Raw genomic sequence first — 13,655 nt, 5'->3', positions numbered from 1 at the left:
TCTCCACTTAGCATGACTTAAATATAATTAGAGAGGCTGACTCTCGCACGCATCCAAGAAGTCAGTGGCCAAATAATCCCAGGCGAACAAAGTGGTTTTAGAAAAAATCGGAGTTACTGCGATCACGTGCTAACGCTTTTTGGTTGAAAGTGAATTTCAGAAAAGATGGAATTTGGTTGCAGATTTCGTGGATCTGATACCAACTTACGGAACAGTATGGAGAGAAGGCTTGACATTCAAGTTTGTTGGTGTTATTCTACCTCGGAAGTTATCAACAAGATGCTTTCTTATCTACATTTTTCAGTTTTTTGAATGCAAAAGTTAGCAGATGGAGAAACCTGCCCTAGGGAACAGTTCTGGCTCTCATTAAATTTTATTCGTGTATCTCCACGACATGCCAGCTACTAACACTGAAGTGTTAGAACTAAGTTGTAAAGCATTGTAAGTACTCTTTGAAATGACTGCACAGCACTGAATAACTGTTTTTGTAGGTGAGACTCCAACTAAACCCAAATAAAACAGATGTCACACTGATTCATATCCATAATAAAGGGACACATTGAAGTTGAAAGTATTACTTGACGGAGTGTACGTTTGCCAAAACTGTCGTTAAAGGAGTGCTGAGTGCTGCTGACAAGGGATTTCAAATTGATTCCGTCTTTCTGGTTTTCCAGGAGGCTTTTGACACTGTGCCACACAAGCAGCTTGTAGTGAAGTTGCGAGCTTTTGGAATATCGTCTCAGTTCTGTAACTGGATTCGTGATTTCCTGTCAGAGATGTCACAGTTCGTAGTAACTGATGCAAAGTGATCTAGTGAAACAGGATTTTTGGCGTTCACCGCGGTGGTGTTCCCTATCTATATAATCCATTTAGGAGACAATCTGAGCGCCATGTTAGGTTGTTTGCCGATGGTGCTTGCGTTCATCGCCTTGTAAAGCCACAAATTGCAAAAGATTTACAAAATATATCTGTATGTTGTGAAAATTGGCAATTGACCCTAAATAATGAAAACTGTGAGAACATCGACATGAGTGCTAAAAGGAATCCATAAAACTTAGGTTACGCGATAAATGAGTCAAATTACAAAATTCAGCTGAACACCTAGAAATTACAATTGGAAAGAACTTAAATTGGGAAGAACACACTGAAAATGTTTTCGGAAAGGAAAAACAAAGACTGCGTTTTATTGCCAGGACACTCAAAAAATATAACAGATCTGCTAAGAAGACTGGCTACACTACGCTTTTCCGTTCGTTTTTAGAATAGTGCTGCGCGGTGTGGAATCCTCACCAAATTGGATTAACGGTGTACATGGAGAAAATTCAGAGAAGGACAGCACGTTTTGCAATTTCGCGAAATAGGGGAGAGAGTGTCACTGACATGATACAGGTTGTGGGGTGGACATCATTGAAACAAAGACATTTTCATGGCGGGGAAACTTCTCACGAAATTTTAAGCATCAACTTTCTCCCCCGAAAGCGAAAACATTTAGTTGATGCTGACCTACATAGGGAGAAACGATGATTATAATAAAATAAGGGATTCAGAGCTCTTACGGAAAGAAATAGGTGTTCGTTTTTTCCTCGCGCTGATAGAGATTGGATAATAGAGAATTATTGTGGAAGTGTTTCGATGAACCCTCTGCCAGGCAGTTATTGTAATTTCCGAAGTATCCATGTAGATGTAAATGTAGATGCAGATGTAGGAATATAGCAGTCTCCTCCGGTCCAGCTCAGTAATTTAAAAGGCACTGCACAGAAAAAAAACTTGGCTCAAGAGTAAATCTAATCCGCAGAATAGATGGGAACAAGTAGGAAGCAAATATACATACACTGCACAATGTCGTATTTGTGTACTCATCTGCTGAGCATTGTGATCCCCCACGGGAAAACATCACACTTACCGTTAAAATAGATCTCGTCTTAATGAGGGCAATTATGAACATTAATGGTACTGACATATCTACACTAAACCGGTGGCTTCATGTTCTGTCCACAATTGCTCCTTCCGATCTCATAATAAAACTGGCATGGTGCAAATTCTTAAGAAGAAAGTGTGGAATGAGAACTAATTTCTAATTAGTGTTTCCTGAATCCATCGGCAATACACCTGATAGCAAGTAAGCCACCTTGGGTTCATCCACGGCTCACATCTACGGCTCGAAGTGACAGAGAGATGGAAATAAATAAACGTCCACCTCAAACGGCGTACCTAATTCAAAACCCACAGAGTAAAGTTGCAGTGATTGATATATCAGGTCACGAAAGGTTGAGGTTTAACCGTATCCGAAAAGGTCAAGCGATATTTGGCCACGTCTTGAAGCGTTGGGATTTTTGTGACGTTGCTGCGTGTGAATAAACAGCAAGATATATTGTGCAGAACAGCCCGCACCATGCTTTCAGGGGATGTCTGGAAGACACAAACGGAGTGACACCGAGAGGATTGAAATTATTGTAAAATTGATCATTAACTAGTTAATTCACTTTTATGTATCTAGTATGTTATCTAACGTCATATGGTACTAAGTAATATAAAGTAAAATAAAGCCATATAACTGCAGCGTATTAAGACGTTTGTAATACAATATGACGGATTTGTCATGCAGTATCAGCCTTGAACATACATACAATGATATAGGATTTGAATCGAATGATAAATGTAAAACGACGTAGTTTAGTAATTAAAAGACTATATAAGAAGTAACACGTTTTCTGAAAACTGTCTTGAGAAGCTAGCTCGGCAGCCCACACGCAATGGAAATATCTTGGACCTTGTAGCTACGAATAGGCCAGACCTTATCGACAGTGCCAGTACAGAAACGAGGATTAGTGATCATGATGTCGTTGTAGCAACTATGGTTACGAAAGTTCATAAATCAGTCGAGAAGGATCGGAGAGTGTTTGTTCTAGAAATAGCAGATACGCAGTTGTCAGCATGTCATTTAGACAGTGAACTGATATCATTTAGTTCCAGTAAGATGAACGTAGAGGAATTATGGGCTAAGTTTAAGTAGATTGTAAATCGTTGTCTGGAAAGTTACGTGCCTAGTAAGCGGATAAGGGATGTAAAAGAACCACCATGGTTTAACAAAGCAGAGGCTGTTGCACTAACGGTACAAAAGACAACGCACAAAGAACGACAAGAACAGGTTAGTGGGGCTTCGTGCGCCTGTGAAAATATCTATGCGCGAAGCATTAAAAAAATACCACCGTCATATCTTAGCAGAAGATGTGGGAGAGAATCGGAGAAAATTCTGGTTGTATGTAAAATCGCTAAGTCTCTTGTTGTCCAGTCTGACGTGGCAGTTGAAGATGACAAGACGAAAGCGGAAGTCTTAAATTTCACGTTCAAGAAATCGTTCACAAAGGAGAGTCGTGCATACATACCGTCATTTGATCATCAGACAGACCCCCGTAGGGACGACATACTAATAAGCATTCCTGGTGCAGAGAAACAGCCGAAAGCTTTTAAAGCAAACAAATCACCAGGTCCGGATGGAAGCCTAATTCTGTTTTACACAATTTACGGCATTGACCCCTCATATAGCTTGTATTTATCGTAAATCTCCCGCCCAGCACAAATTTCCAAGCGACTGGAAAAAAGGACAGGTGACTTTTTGAAGGGTAAAAGAACGGATACACAAAATTACAGACCAATATTCTGAAGATTGAGAAGCTGAAATCCACGAAGCAGCTTGATTTTAGAAAGCATCACTTGTGCGAAACTCAGTTCGTCCTTTTCTCACTTGGTATACTGAGAACTAAGGATGAAGGGTAACTGACAGATTCCATATTTCTAGATTTTCTGAAAATACTTGGTGTCTCATTGCACGCTGTTAACGAAGGTACGAGCATCTGGAATAATTTTAGAGCTATGTGAGTGGTTTGAAGGCTTCTTAAATAATAGAATACAGTATGCTGTCCAAGGTGGCGAGTGTTCAGCAGAAACAAGGGTATCGTCAGCAGTGCCCCAGGAAAGTGTGATAGTACCGATGTTGTTCTCTATATACATAAATGATTTGGCGGACAGGGTGGGCAGCCGTCTGCGGTTGTTTGCTGTCGATGTCATTGTGTATAATAAGATGTCGAAGTTAGTGAGTGCAGGAAGGTACAAGACCACTTACACAAAATTCATAGTTGGTGTGATGAATAGCAACTAGCCCTAAATGTGGAAAATAGCAAATTAATATGGATGACTAGGAATATCAAACCTCCGATGTACGGATACAGTATTACTAGTTTCCTGTTTGACACAGTCAAGGCGTATACAAATCAGGACGTAACGTTGCAAAGAGATATGAGATGAAACGAGCATTTGGAAACTATAGTGGGGAAGACGAATGGTCGATTTCGGTTTAGTGGGAGAATTTTAGGAGAGCGTGGTTCATTACTGGTGGATTCGATCAACACGTAAGCGTTACGGAGATGCTTCGGGAACTCAACCCTGGAGGGAAGGCGACGTTCATTTTGAGGAACACTATTTTAAAAATTTAGAGAACGGGAATTTGAAGCTGACGGCCGAACGATTCTACGGCCGACAGAACACAGGCTCATACAAAGGCGTATAGATAGACGTTTTTCCCTCACCCTATTTGCCATTAGAACAGGGAAGCGAATGACAAGCAGTGGTACAGCATACCGTCTGTCTCGCACCGTAAAGTGGCCATCGGCGTATCTATGTAATTGTAGATGTAAAGAAAATGAAACAAACCTCATACAGACACATAACTGCCTGCAATATGCTTTCAACGATTGCACTTTCGGTTCTCTTACACACGTTCATTCTTGCTAACAACGCGAAAACTAATGGTCATTCGGCACTGGCACGTTTTCTGTGGTTGGATACTCGATTACAGTATGCTGTTTCTCAAGCACGGACAGAGTTGCAGCACACACTGCCATGTTACATACTATTATTCGGAATCTTCTAGCGACACAGCGTTGCAGCTTGATTCAGAGGGCGGAAAAGTCGGCCGAGTATATACATGGAAGAAATACTTCATCCGATATTAAGAACAGAATAAAAAATTCAGAGGCATTACTTTTCAGCGCACCTTCATAATGAGGTCCGTTACACAGCGAAAGATTACGACAGAATGTATACTATAGGCTATTGCTTATATGTATTAAACTGAACAAGTCAACAGTCGATACTTGAATATTTATTTACTACGTCTGTCTGTTGATTATGTGGCACAGTTTAACTGTCTCATGTAAGTTCACTTCAGGCACTTTCCAAATTTCTTTCGAAAGTGAAATGACTACTTTGCTTTCCTTCTAGGTCTAACTGTTGTGCAATTTTTCATCACTTTTATCTTTGCTAGTTTAATATAAATTAAATCCTGTTTTGGTATCACAGTTTTCCACTAATGTCTTTTCCCCAATGTGTTGTAAGAATTGTCAGATGTACCCTCACAGCACATATATGATCCACGTCTTTTTAAACAGATCTTTATAAAGAAGCTCATCACAGTTTCTATACTTATTGATCATTCCTGAAGACTGAAATGGGGTCCATAGTTAGTTTTTTTATGTAAAATCAGCTCACAGCTAACATCTGGATACGCACGGAATCATGAAGTCTTCAAACACTTGCTGTTATATGGTCACCATATGACTCTAAACGTATGAAATGCTGAGCATATTCGTTTTCTGAAAGCTCTCCGAGTTGCTACCAGTGAAAAATAAAAACTTTTGTAACGTATTATGTTCCTTACTATTGTAAAAGGAGTTTACTTTCTATTAAATAGCTTCATAAAGCAACAACAGAGATAAAATTAATTACAGGATGCAGGTTACACAATTCGTGACAGATCTTCTTACAATATAACCACCAGTTTCCCGAGAAGCCTATCAGCAACCTGTGTTAGTTTGTACTTTATGGGAGTTTCTCTTGACCAGGACAGCAGCCGTACCCCAGGTCACCATTGCATTCCCGGATGATTAGTGAGTGTTTATGGTGTTGAAATATGAAAGAACACAGTCGTATGTGGAATGGCGTGTTGCCAGCATACGAAAATATCTCGGAGTGCGCATTCCCAATAATTCTACGATACGAAAATTAGAAAAGAGTTTTCTAACAACTGGCGTAGCCTTTTCTATGGGCTCATATAACTGTGGTTAGTATCTCTCGGATCCGTGTAGACTAAAGCCTTTACTCATTAACACATTAAAGGCTTCAATTTTTTCGTCATTATTGACTTACTATGATCTACGCGTTCCTCCTCCACAGGTATGTATAGGATGAAAGTAGATGCTAGCAAGGCAACCTATTACCATTAATTGGGCATAACTGTATGGAAATAAAGATACTAAAATATTCAGCAGTGGAAAGATTCGCATGACATTTACTTGGGTAAAGCAATAGTTGAGAAAACTGGAGGAGATAGTAATGACAACAATATCCCTTAAGATACTGGATGTGGTATACGCAGTGTCCAGTCACAGTGATATGACTGCCGCCCTTCCCCCCCTCGTATACAGGGTACCCGTAGCTGTCTTCTGGAAATCGTACAGGCGATATGTGACTGGAAGCTGATAGCGCTTTTGCTGCATACTCTCACTTTTTTTATATTTTACTCTGTTTTTCATGTGTGCTACTCTCTTCGTTTCATTTGATTCCTTACTTAATAGTGTTGGAGTCATGGCAGCGTTATCACTGACTGTGCACTGTGATGGGAAAGCCTTACAAAGGTGGCCTGGAAGAGCGCCACGCACGCCGCGACGACGCTGCAGAGGAACTGGATGAACGCCACGGGGCCCATCACCGTCTCCAGGAACAGCACCAGCCTGCGGACAGTACGTGCAGGTCCATGATGAGTCCCGTTGTGACAGGTTATTCTCTTTGCATTAACCTAATAAATAGTAGTGAGTGTGGCTGAGAAGCCACCAAGACGTTTCTTTATGTATAATGTAACGAAAGGTACTTATTGCCGACAATATTATGACAAAATACAGAAGACAAATGCGTGTATGGAAGTAGGTGTACAAACTAATCAAACAACTTGTGTGCTGTTATTTACTTCTGTCCAGTTTAAAAGTAATTATTACATCCTAAACGATATGATTTTGTAAATTACTTATACCAATAACAAGGACAGGGAAAAATAGTATTAACGGCCTAGTATGAAAACAATCCCTACGGAGATGATTTTTGCATGGGCAGTACACCGATGTGGTCATCGATTTACCATTTGTACCACAATGTTGTTGTTGTCCTCAGTCCTGAGACTGGTTTGATGCAGCTCTCCATGGTACTCTATCCTGTGCAAGCTTCTTCATCTCCCAGTACCTACTGCAACCTATATCCTTCTGAATCTGCTTAGTGTCATCTCTCGGTCTCCCTCTACGATTTTTACCCTCCACGCTGCCCTCCAATGCTAAATTTCTGATCCCTTGATGCCTCAGGACATGTCCTACCAACCGATCCCTTACTCTAGTCAAGTTGTGCCACAAACTTCTCCCCAATCCTATTCAATACCTCCTCAATAGTTACGTGATCTATCCACCTTATCTTCAGTATTCTTCTGTAGCACCACATTTCGAAAGCTTCTATTCTCTTCTTGTCCAAACTAGTTATCGTCCATGTTTCACTTCCATACATGGCTACACTCCAAACAAATACTTTCAGAAACGACTTCCTGATACATAAATCTGTATTCGATGTTAACAAATTTCTCTTCTTCAGAAACGCTTTCCTTGCCATTGCCAGTCTTCATTTTATATCCTCTCTACTTCGACCATCATCAGTTATTTTACTTCCTAAATAGCAAAACTCCTTCACTACTTTAAATGTCTCATTTTCTAATCTAATTCCCTCAGCATCACCCGATTTAATTTGACTACATTCCATTATCCTCGTTTTGCTTTTGTTGATGTTCATCTTATATCCTCCTTTCAAGACACTGTCCATTCCGTTCAACTGCTCTTCCAAGTCCTTTCCCATCTCTGACAGAATTACAATGTCATCGGTGAACCTCAAAGTTTTTACTTCTTCTCCTGAATTTTAATACCTACTCCAAATTTTTCTTTTGTTTCCTTTACTGCTTGCTCAATATAAAGATTGAATAACATCGGGGAGAGGCTACAACCCTGTCTCACTCCTTTCCCAACCACTGCTTCCCTTTCATGCCCCTCGACTCTTATGACTGCCATCTGGTTTCTGAACAAATTGTAAATAGCCTTTCGCTCCCTGTATTTTACCCCTGCCACCTTTAGAATTTGAAAAAGAGTATTCCAGTCAACATTGTCAAAAGCTTTCTCTAAGTCTACAAATGCTAGAAACGTAGGTTTGCCTTTTCTTAATCTTTCTTCTAAGATAAGTCGTAAGGTCAGTATTGCCTCACGTATTCCAACATTTCGACGGAATCCAAACTGATCCTCCCCGAGGTCCGCATCTACCAGTTTTTCCATTCGTCTGTAAAGAATTCGCGTTAGTATTTTGCAGCTGTGACTTATTAAACTGATAGTTCGGTAATTTTCACATCTGTCAGCACCTGCTTTCTTTGGGATTGGAATTATTATATTCTTACAGAAGTCTGAGGGTATTTCGCCTGTCTCATACATCTTGCTCACCACACTGGTAGAGTTTTGTCATGACTGGCTCCCCCAAGGCCGTCAGTAGTTCTAATGGAATGTTGTCTACTTCGGGGGCCTTGTTTCGACTCAGGTCTTTCAGTGTTCTGTCAAACACTTCACGCAGTATCTTATCTCCCATTTCGTCTTCATCTACATCCTCTTCCATTTCCATAATATTGTCCTCAAGTACATCGCTCTTGTATAAACCTTCTATATACTCCTTCCACCTTTCTGCCTTCCCTTCTTTGCTTAGAACTGGGTTGCCATCTGAGCTCTTGATATTCATACATGTGGTTCTCTTCTCTCCAAAGGTCTCTTTAATTTTCCTGTAGTCAGTATCTATCTTACCCCTAGTGAGATAAGTTTCTACATCCTTACATTTGTCATCTAGCCATCCCTGCTTAGCCATTTTGCACTTGCTGTTGATCTCATTTTTGAGACGTTTGTATTCCTTTTCGCCTGCTTCGTTTACTGCATTCTTATATTTTCTCCTTTCATCAGTTGAATTCAATATTTCTTCTGTTACCCAATGATTTCTAGCAGCCCTCGTCTTTTTACCTACTTTATCCTCTGCTGCCTTCACTACTTCATCCATCAGAGCTACCCATTCTTCTTCTACTGTATTTCTTTCCCCTATTCCTGTCAATTGTTCTCTTATGCTCTCCCTGAAACCCTGTACAACCTTTGGTTCTTTAAGTTTATCCAGGTCCCATCTTCTTAATTTCCCACATTTTTGCAATTTCTTCAGTTTTAATCTACAGTTCATAACCAATAGATTGTGGTCAGAGTCCACATCTGCCCCTGGAAATGTCTTACAACTTAAAACCTGGTTCCTCAATCTCTGTCTTACCATTATATAATCTATCTGATACCTTTTAGTATCTCCAGGGTTCTTCCATGTATACAACCTTCTTTCATGATTCTTAAACCAAGTGTTAGCTATGATTAAGTTGTGCTCTGTGCAAAATTCTACTAGGCGGCTTCCTCTTTCGTTTCTTAGACCCAATCCATATTCACCTACTATGTTTCCTTCTCTCCCTTTTCCTACACTCTAATTCCAGTCATCCATTACTGTTAAATTTTCGTCTCCCTTCACTATCTGAATAATTTCTTTTATTTCATCGTACATTTCTTCAATTTCTTCGTCATCTATAGAGCTAGTTGGCATATAAACTTGTACTACTGTAGTAGGTGTGGGCTTCGTATCTATCTTGGCCACAATAATGCGTTCACTATGCTGTTTGTAGTAGCTTACCCGCGTTCCTATTTTCCTATTCATTATTAAACCTACTCCTGCATTACCCCTATTTGATTTTGTGTCTATAACCCTGTAGTCACCTGAACAGAAGTCTTGTCCCTCCTGCCACCGAACTTCACTAATTCCCACCATATCTAACTTTAACTTATCCATTTCCCTTTTTAAATTTTCTAACCTACCTGCCTGATAAGGGATCTGACATTCCACGCTCCGATCCGTAGGACGCCAGTTTTCTTTCTCCTGATAACGACATCCTCTTGAGTAGTCCCCGCCCGGAGATCCGAATGGGGGACTATTTTACCTCCGGAATATTTTACCCAAGAGGACGTCATCATCATTTAATCATATAGTAAAGCTGCATGTCCTCGGGAAAAATTACGGCTGTAGTTTCCCCTTGCTTTCAGCCGTTCGCAGTACCAGCACAGCAAGGCCGTTTTGGTTAATGTTGCAAGGCCAGATCAGTCAATCATCCAGACTGTTGCCCCTGAAACTACTGAAAAGGCTTCTGCCCCTCTTCAGGAACCACACGTTTGTCTGGCCTCTCAACAGATACCCCTCCGTTGTGGTTGCACCTACGGTACGGCCATCTGTATCGCTGAGGCACGCAAGCCTCGCCACCAACGGCAAGGTCCGTGGTTCATAGGGGGGTGTACCACAAGTTGCAAAGAATTTTTGTGTATAGCTAGAACTGTTTCGGCCCACGTGAACACTGTAATGCTTACCGCCTTTTTTTAATGTTAGATACTTCTAATCACAGCGAATTGCTTAAATCTTGGTAGGAACAGTCGCAGATATACAAATGAGAAAGTTACTGGCTACACTGTCACAATTTTTAAAGAATTCAGTGTGAAACTTGTCCTAATTGCACTAGTGAAAATTAATATCACAGTTACCAACAGAATTAGGAAAATGTGAGACCTATACCGCTTTTGAAAACATTGCAAGAGCGAGATCATTCACCATTATGGTTGTAGTACTTGGGTCACGTACGTAGTTTATAATAATATTATAGTTACACTTCGTGTGTGTGACAGTGCGTGTTTGTGTGTGTGTGTGTGTGTGTGTGTGTGTGTGTGTGTGTGTGTGTGTGTGTGTGTGTGTATGTGTGTGTGTGTGTGTGTGTGTGTGTGTGTGTTGTTCTGCTGCGTCATGACGGCTTCTCTCTGTTGTTCGGGTTAATGCATTGAATTCTTTGCTACGGAATAACTGTAGAATGGTTTTGATACCAGCGTCGGCACTATCTGTTTTATAATTCAGCTTCGAAAGACGGCAGTTTCCACAGACATTTGTGTTTGGGGCTTGCGATAGACCAAGGTGTACGGGTTTCCGCAACACGCTATTTCTGTTACACAATCCTTAGATTAATGTGTACCATTGCGATAATGACGAAGGAATCCTTTTACTATCATGTTCATTTATAACTTCATGTAACTGTGTAGTGCCTAACACCTACGACACGAGTGTTTCGTTTATGAAAACACTGACACTGTTCAATAACGTGAGGTAATGCATCAGATAGTATTCATTTTTCCGTGATAGCTTGAAAGTTTATAGGAGGTACCATGCGCCGGAAATGATAATTATAAATTATACGGAAAACTGAAGACAACTATTACTCCTAATGAGAAAATCCTTGCCCATTATTTGTGATTACATATGGCAGGAACAACTTGAAGATAACGTTCGTAAAAAGGTTTGATGTTCGTCAACCTAGTGTCTAACACGTCGGTGGAAAGAAGTGTTTGAGTAAAACCAGAACTATTGATTTACTTTTGTAATATCCTCTATGGCAGGAAGCCTTTCGCTTAGTTAAACTTAGTATCAGAAACATAAGATCGCGACTTCCCCGTTGAAATGATGTCAATTCTGTGATTTTTCTGCTTTTACTTGAGGGATTCCAGCGAGTTATGAGGTGACAGATTAACATAGTAATCCAAAGGCGTATCTTTCCTTCTAGTGGAGCACAATAGCTCTTACGACTGCAGTGTCTCCAACAAAACGGTTATAAATGCCATACATTGATTTAATGGGCTTTAGGATGCAATAACTCTCCAATACAGCCTAAAGAAGTATCAAACTCTGAAAGAACCGTTTGGATCGATAAAAAAAATATGGAATTTCTTGACTAACTGAAACTGTCTGAAGGGAAGTATTTAACTGAAACAATTCCAAGGAAGCAATATCTTAGAAGAACGTAAGTGTATCGATTCTAAGAGGTATTCTGGTTCTTTTAGATACCCAATGTGACCATCGTTCAAATGGCTCTGAGCAGTATGGGATTTGACTGCTGAGGTCATCAGTCCCCCTAAAACTTAGAACTACTTAAACCTAACAAACCTAAGGACATCACACATTCTTGTCCGAGGCAGTATTCGAACCTGCGACCGTATCGGTCGCGCGGTTCGAGACTGTAGCGCCTAGAACCGCTCGGCCACTCCGGCCGGCAATGTGACCATGCACTAATTCTTTTAGATACCCAATGTCACCATGAACTATTTTAAATTCTAGTTATTCTATTTTGTTCGACAACTGTATTCAGGCTCTTATTCGTACCGCAAAATCTCCTGGTGATTTTTTATACAGTTCCGCAGCTGCAAGTACAAATCGTTCTCTTCCTCATATGTAATTATCTGCCTAACAGGTGCTGTATCTCCCTGGAGGGTATTCCAGTACGGCGGTTGCTCTTCATAACGAGTCGTCTGTTTTCCGAGTCTGGACAGACGGTGGCTCAGTATCTTCAGCTGGGCGGCGGCGTGGAGCATGGCAGTGGCGAAGAACACGTCTAGGCCGACGCTGATGAAATTCCAGTAGAAGATGGCGTGACACTGCACAAAATAGGCTGCCGAGTATCCGATCAGATCGTCGGAGCGGAGACCCTTCAACTGGGAGAAGGGCAGCTTCCTGTCATTGGGGTCGGTCGCAACCCCAGTGATAACGGGCATCAAGAACCAGGTGGGTGCCAGGACGTTGAGGTATCCGAGGGAGCCGCAGGTGAAGAGGATGGCCTGGCGGTGGTAAGAGCAGAAGATGGCGGACACGGCGTCGTCCCGCTCGCAGTTGCCCCTCTGCAGGTCGATGACCTCTTGCAGGTCGCGCACCAGGCGACTGTAGGTGTCCGCGTTGGCGAAGAAGTGCAGCATCTTGAGGACGCCGCCGACGAGGGTCATGGTGACCATCATGGTGAGCGTGATCTCGTAGATGTCGCCCTCCGAGTTGTAGATGTGGTACAGCGTCATGTCGATGGCGACCACCTGGCTGAGGAAGGCGACGGCCGTGTAGGCGGTGAACAGGCGCGCCCAGCCCGTCTGCCGCTCTGGCGGCCACAGGCCCGACCAGCGCAGGATGCTGATGTTGGTCGCCAGCACGTTCGCTGGCGGCATCTTCCTGTTCGTCTGCGCCATAACAGCACCCACTCTCTGCTGTAAGAAGGAAAACAAGATGGTCATGCAGCAACATGGCTATCGATTTGGAGCTTGGGTACATACAAGCCATATTTACACCACCGGCCATTAAAATTGCTACACCACGAAGATGATGCGTTACAGACACGAAATTTAATCGACAGGAAGAAGATGCTGTGATATGCAAACGATTAGCTTTTCAGAGTATTCACACAAGGTTGGCACCGGTGACGACACCTACAACGTGCTGACGTGAGGAAAGTTTACAACCGATTTCTCATACACAAACAGCAGTTGGCCGGCGTTGTCTGGTGAACCGTTGTGATGCCTCGTATAAGGAGGAGTAATGCGTACCATCACGTTTCGGTCTTTGATAAAAGTCGGATAGTAGCCTATCGTGATTACGGTTTATCGCATCTC

General features: G+C 41.7%; 1 protein-coding gene across 1 annotated transcript in view; it reads right to left on the bottom strand.

Annotated features, from left to right (window-relative positions):
• Nucleotides 1-13,235, bottom strand: part of LOC126281739 (odorant receptor Or2-like) — a 48,084-nt gene extending 34,849 nt beyond the window's left edge. Inside the window, exons 1-2 of the mRNA XM_049980927.1 lie at nucleotides 12,388-13,235; nucleotides 6,689-6,788 (exon numbers count right to left, since the gene is read on the bottom strand). Coding sequence (XP_049836884.1) covers nucleotides 6,689-6,788; nucleotides 12,388-13,235 — 948 coding nt within the window. The remainder of the gene's footprint in view (nucleotides 1-6,688; nucleotides 6,789-12,387) is intronic.
• Nucleotides 13,236-13,655: the final 420 nt, after the last annotated feature.

The sequence above is a fragment of the Schistocerca gregaria genome, chromosome 7 (genome assembly GCF_023897955.1).
Source record: "Schistocerca gregaria isolate iqSchGreg1 chromosome 7, iqSchGreg1.2, whole genome shotgun sequence".
NCBI classification, from domain to species: domain Eukaryota; kingdom Metazoa; phylum Arthropoda; class Insecta; order Orthoptera; family Acrididae; genus Schistocerca; species Schistocerca gregaria.
This window is presented reverse-complemented; position numbering and strand designations above follow the sequence as displayed.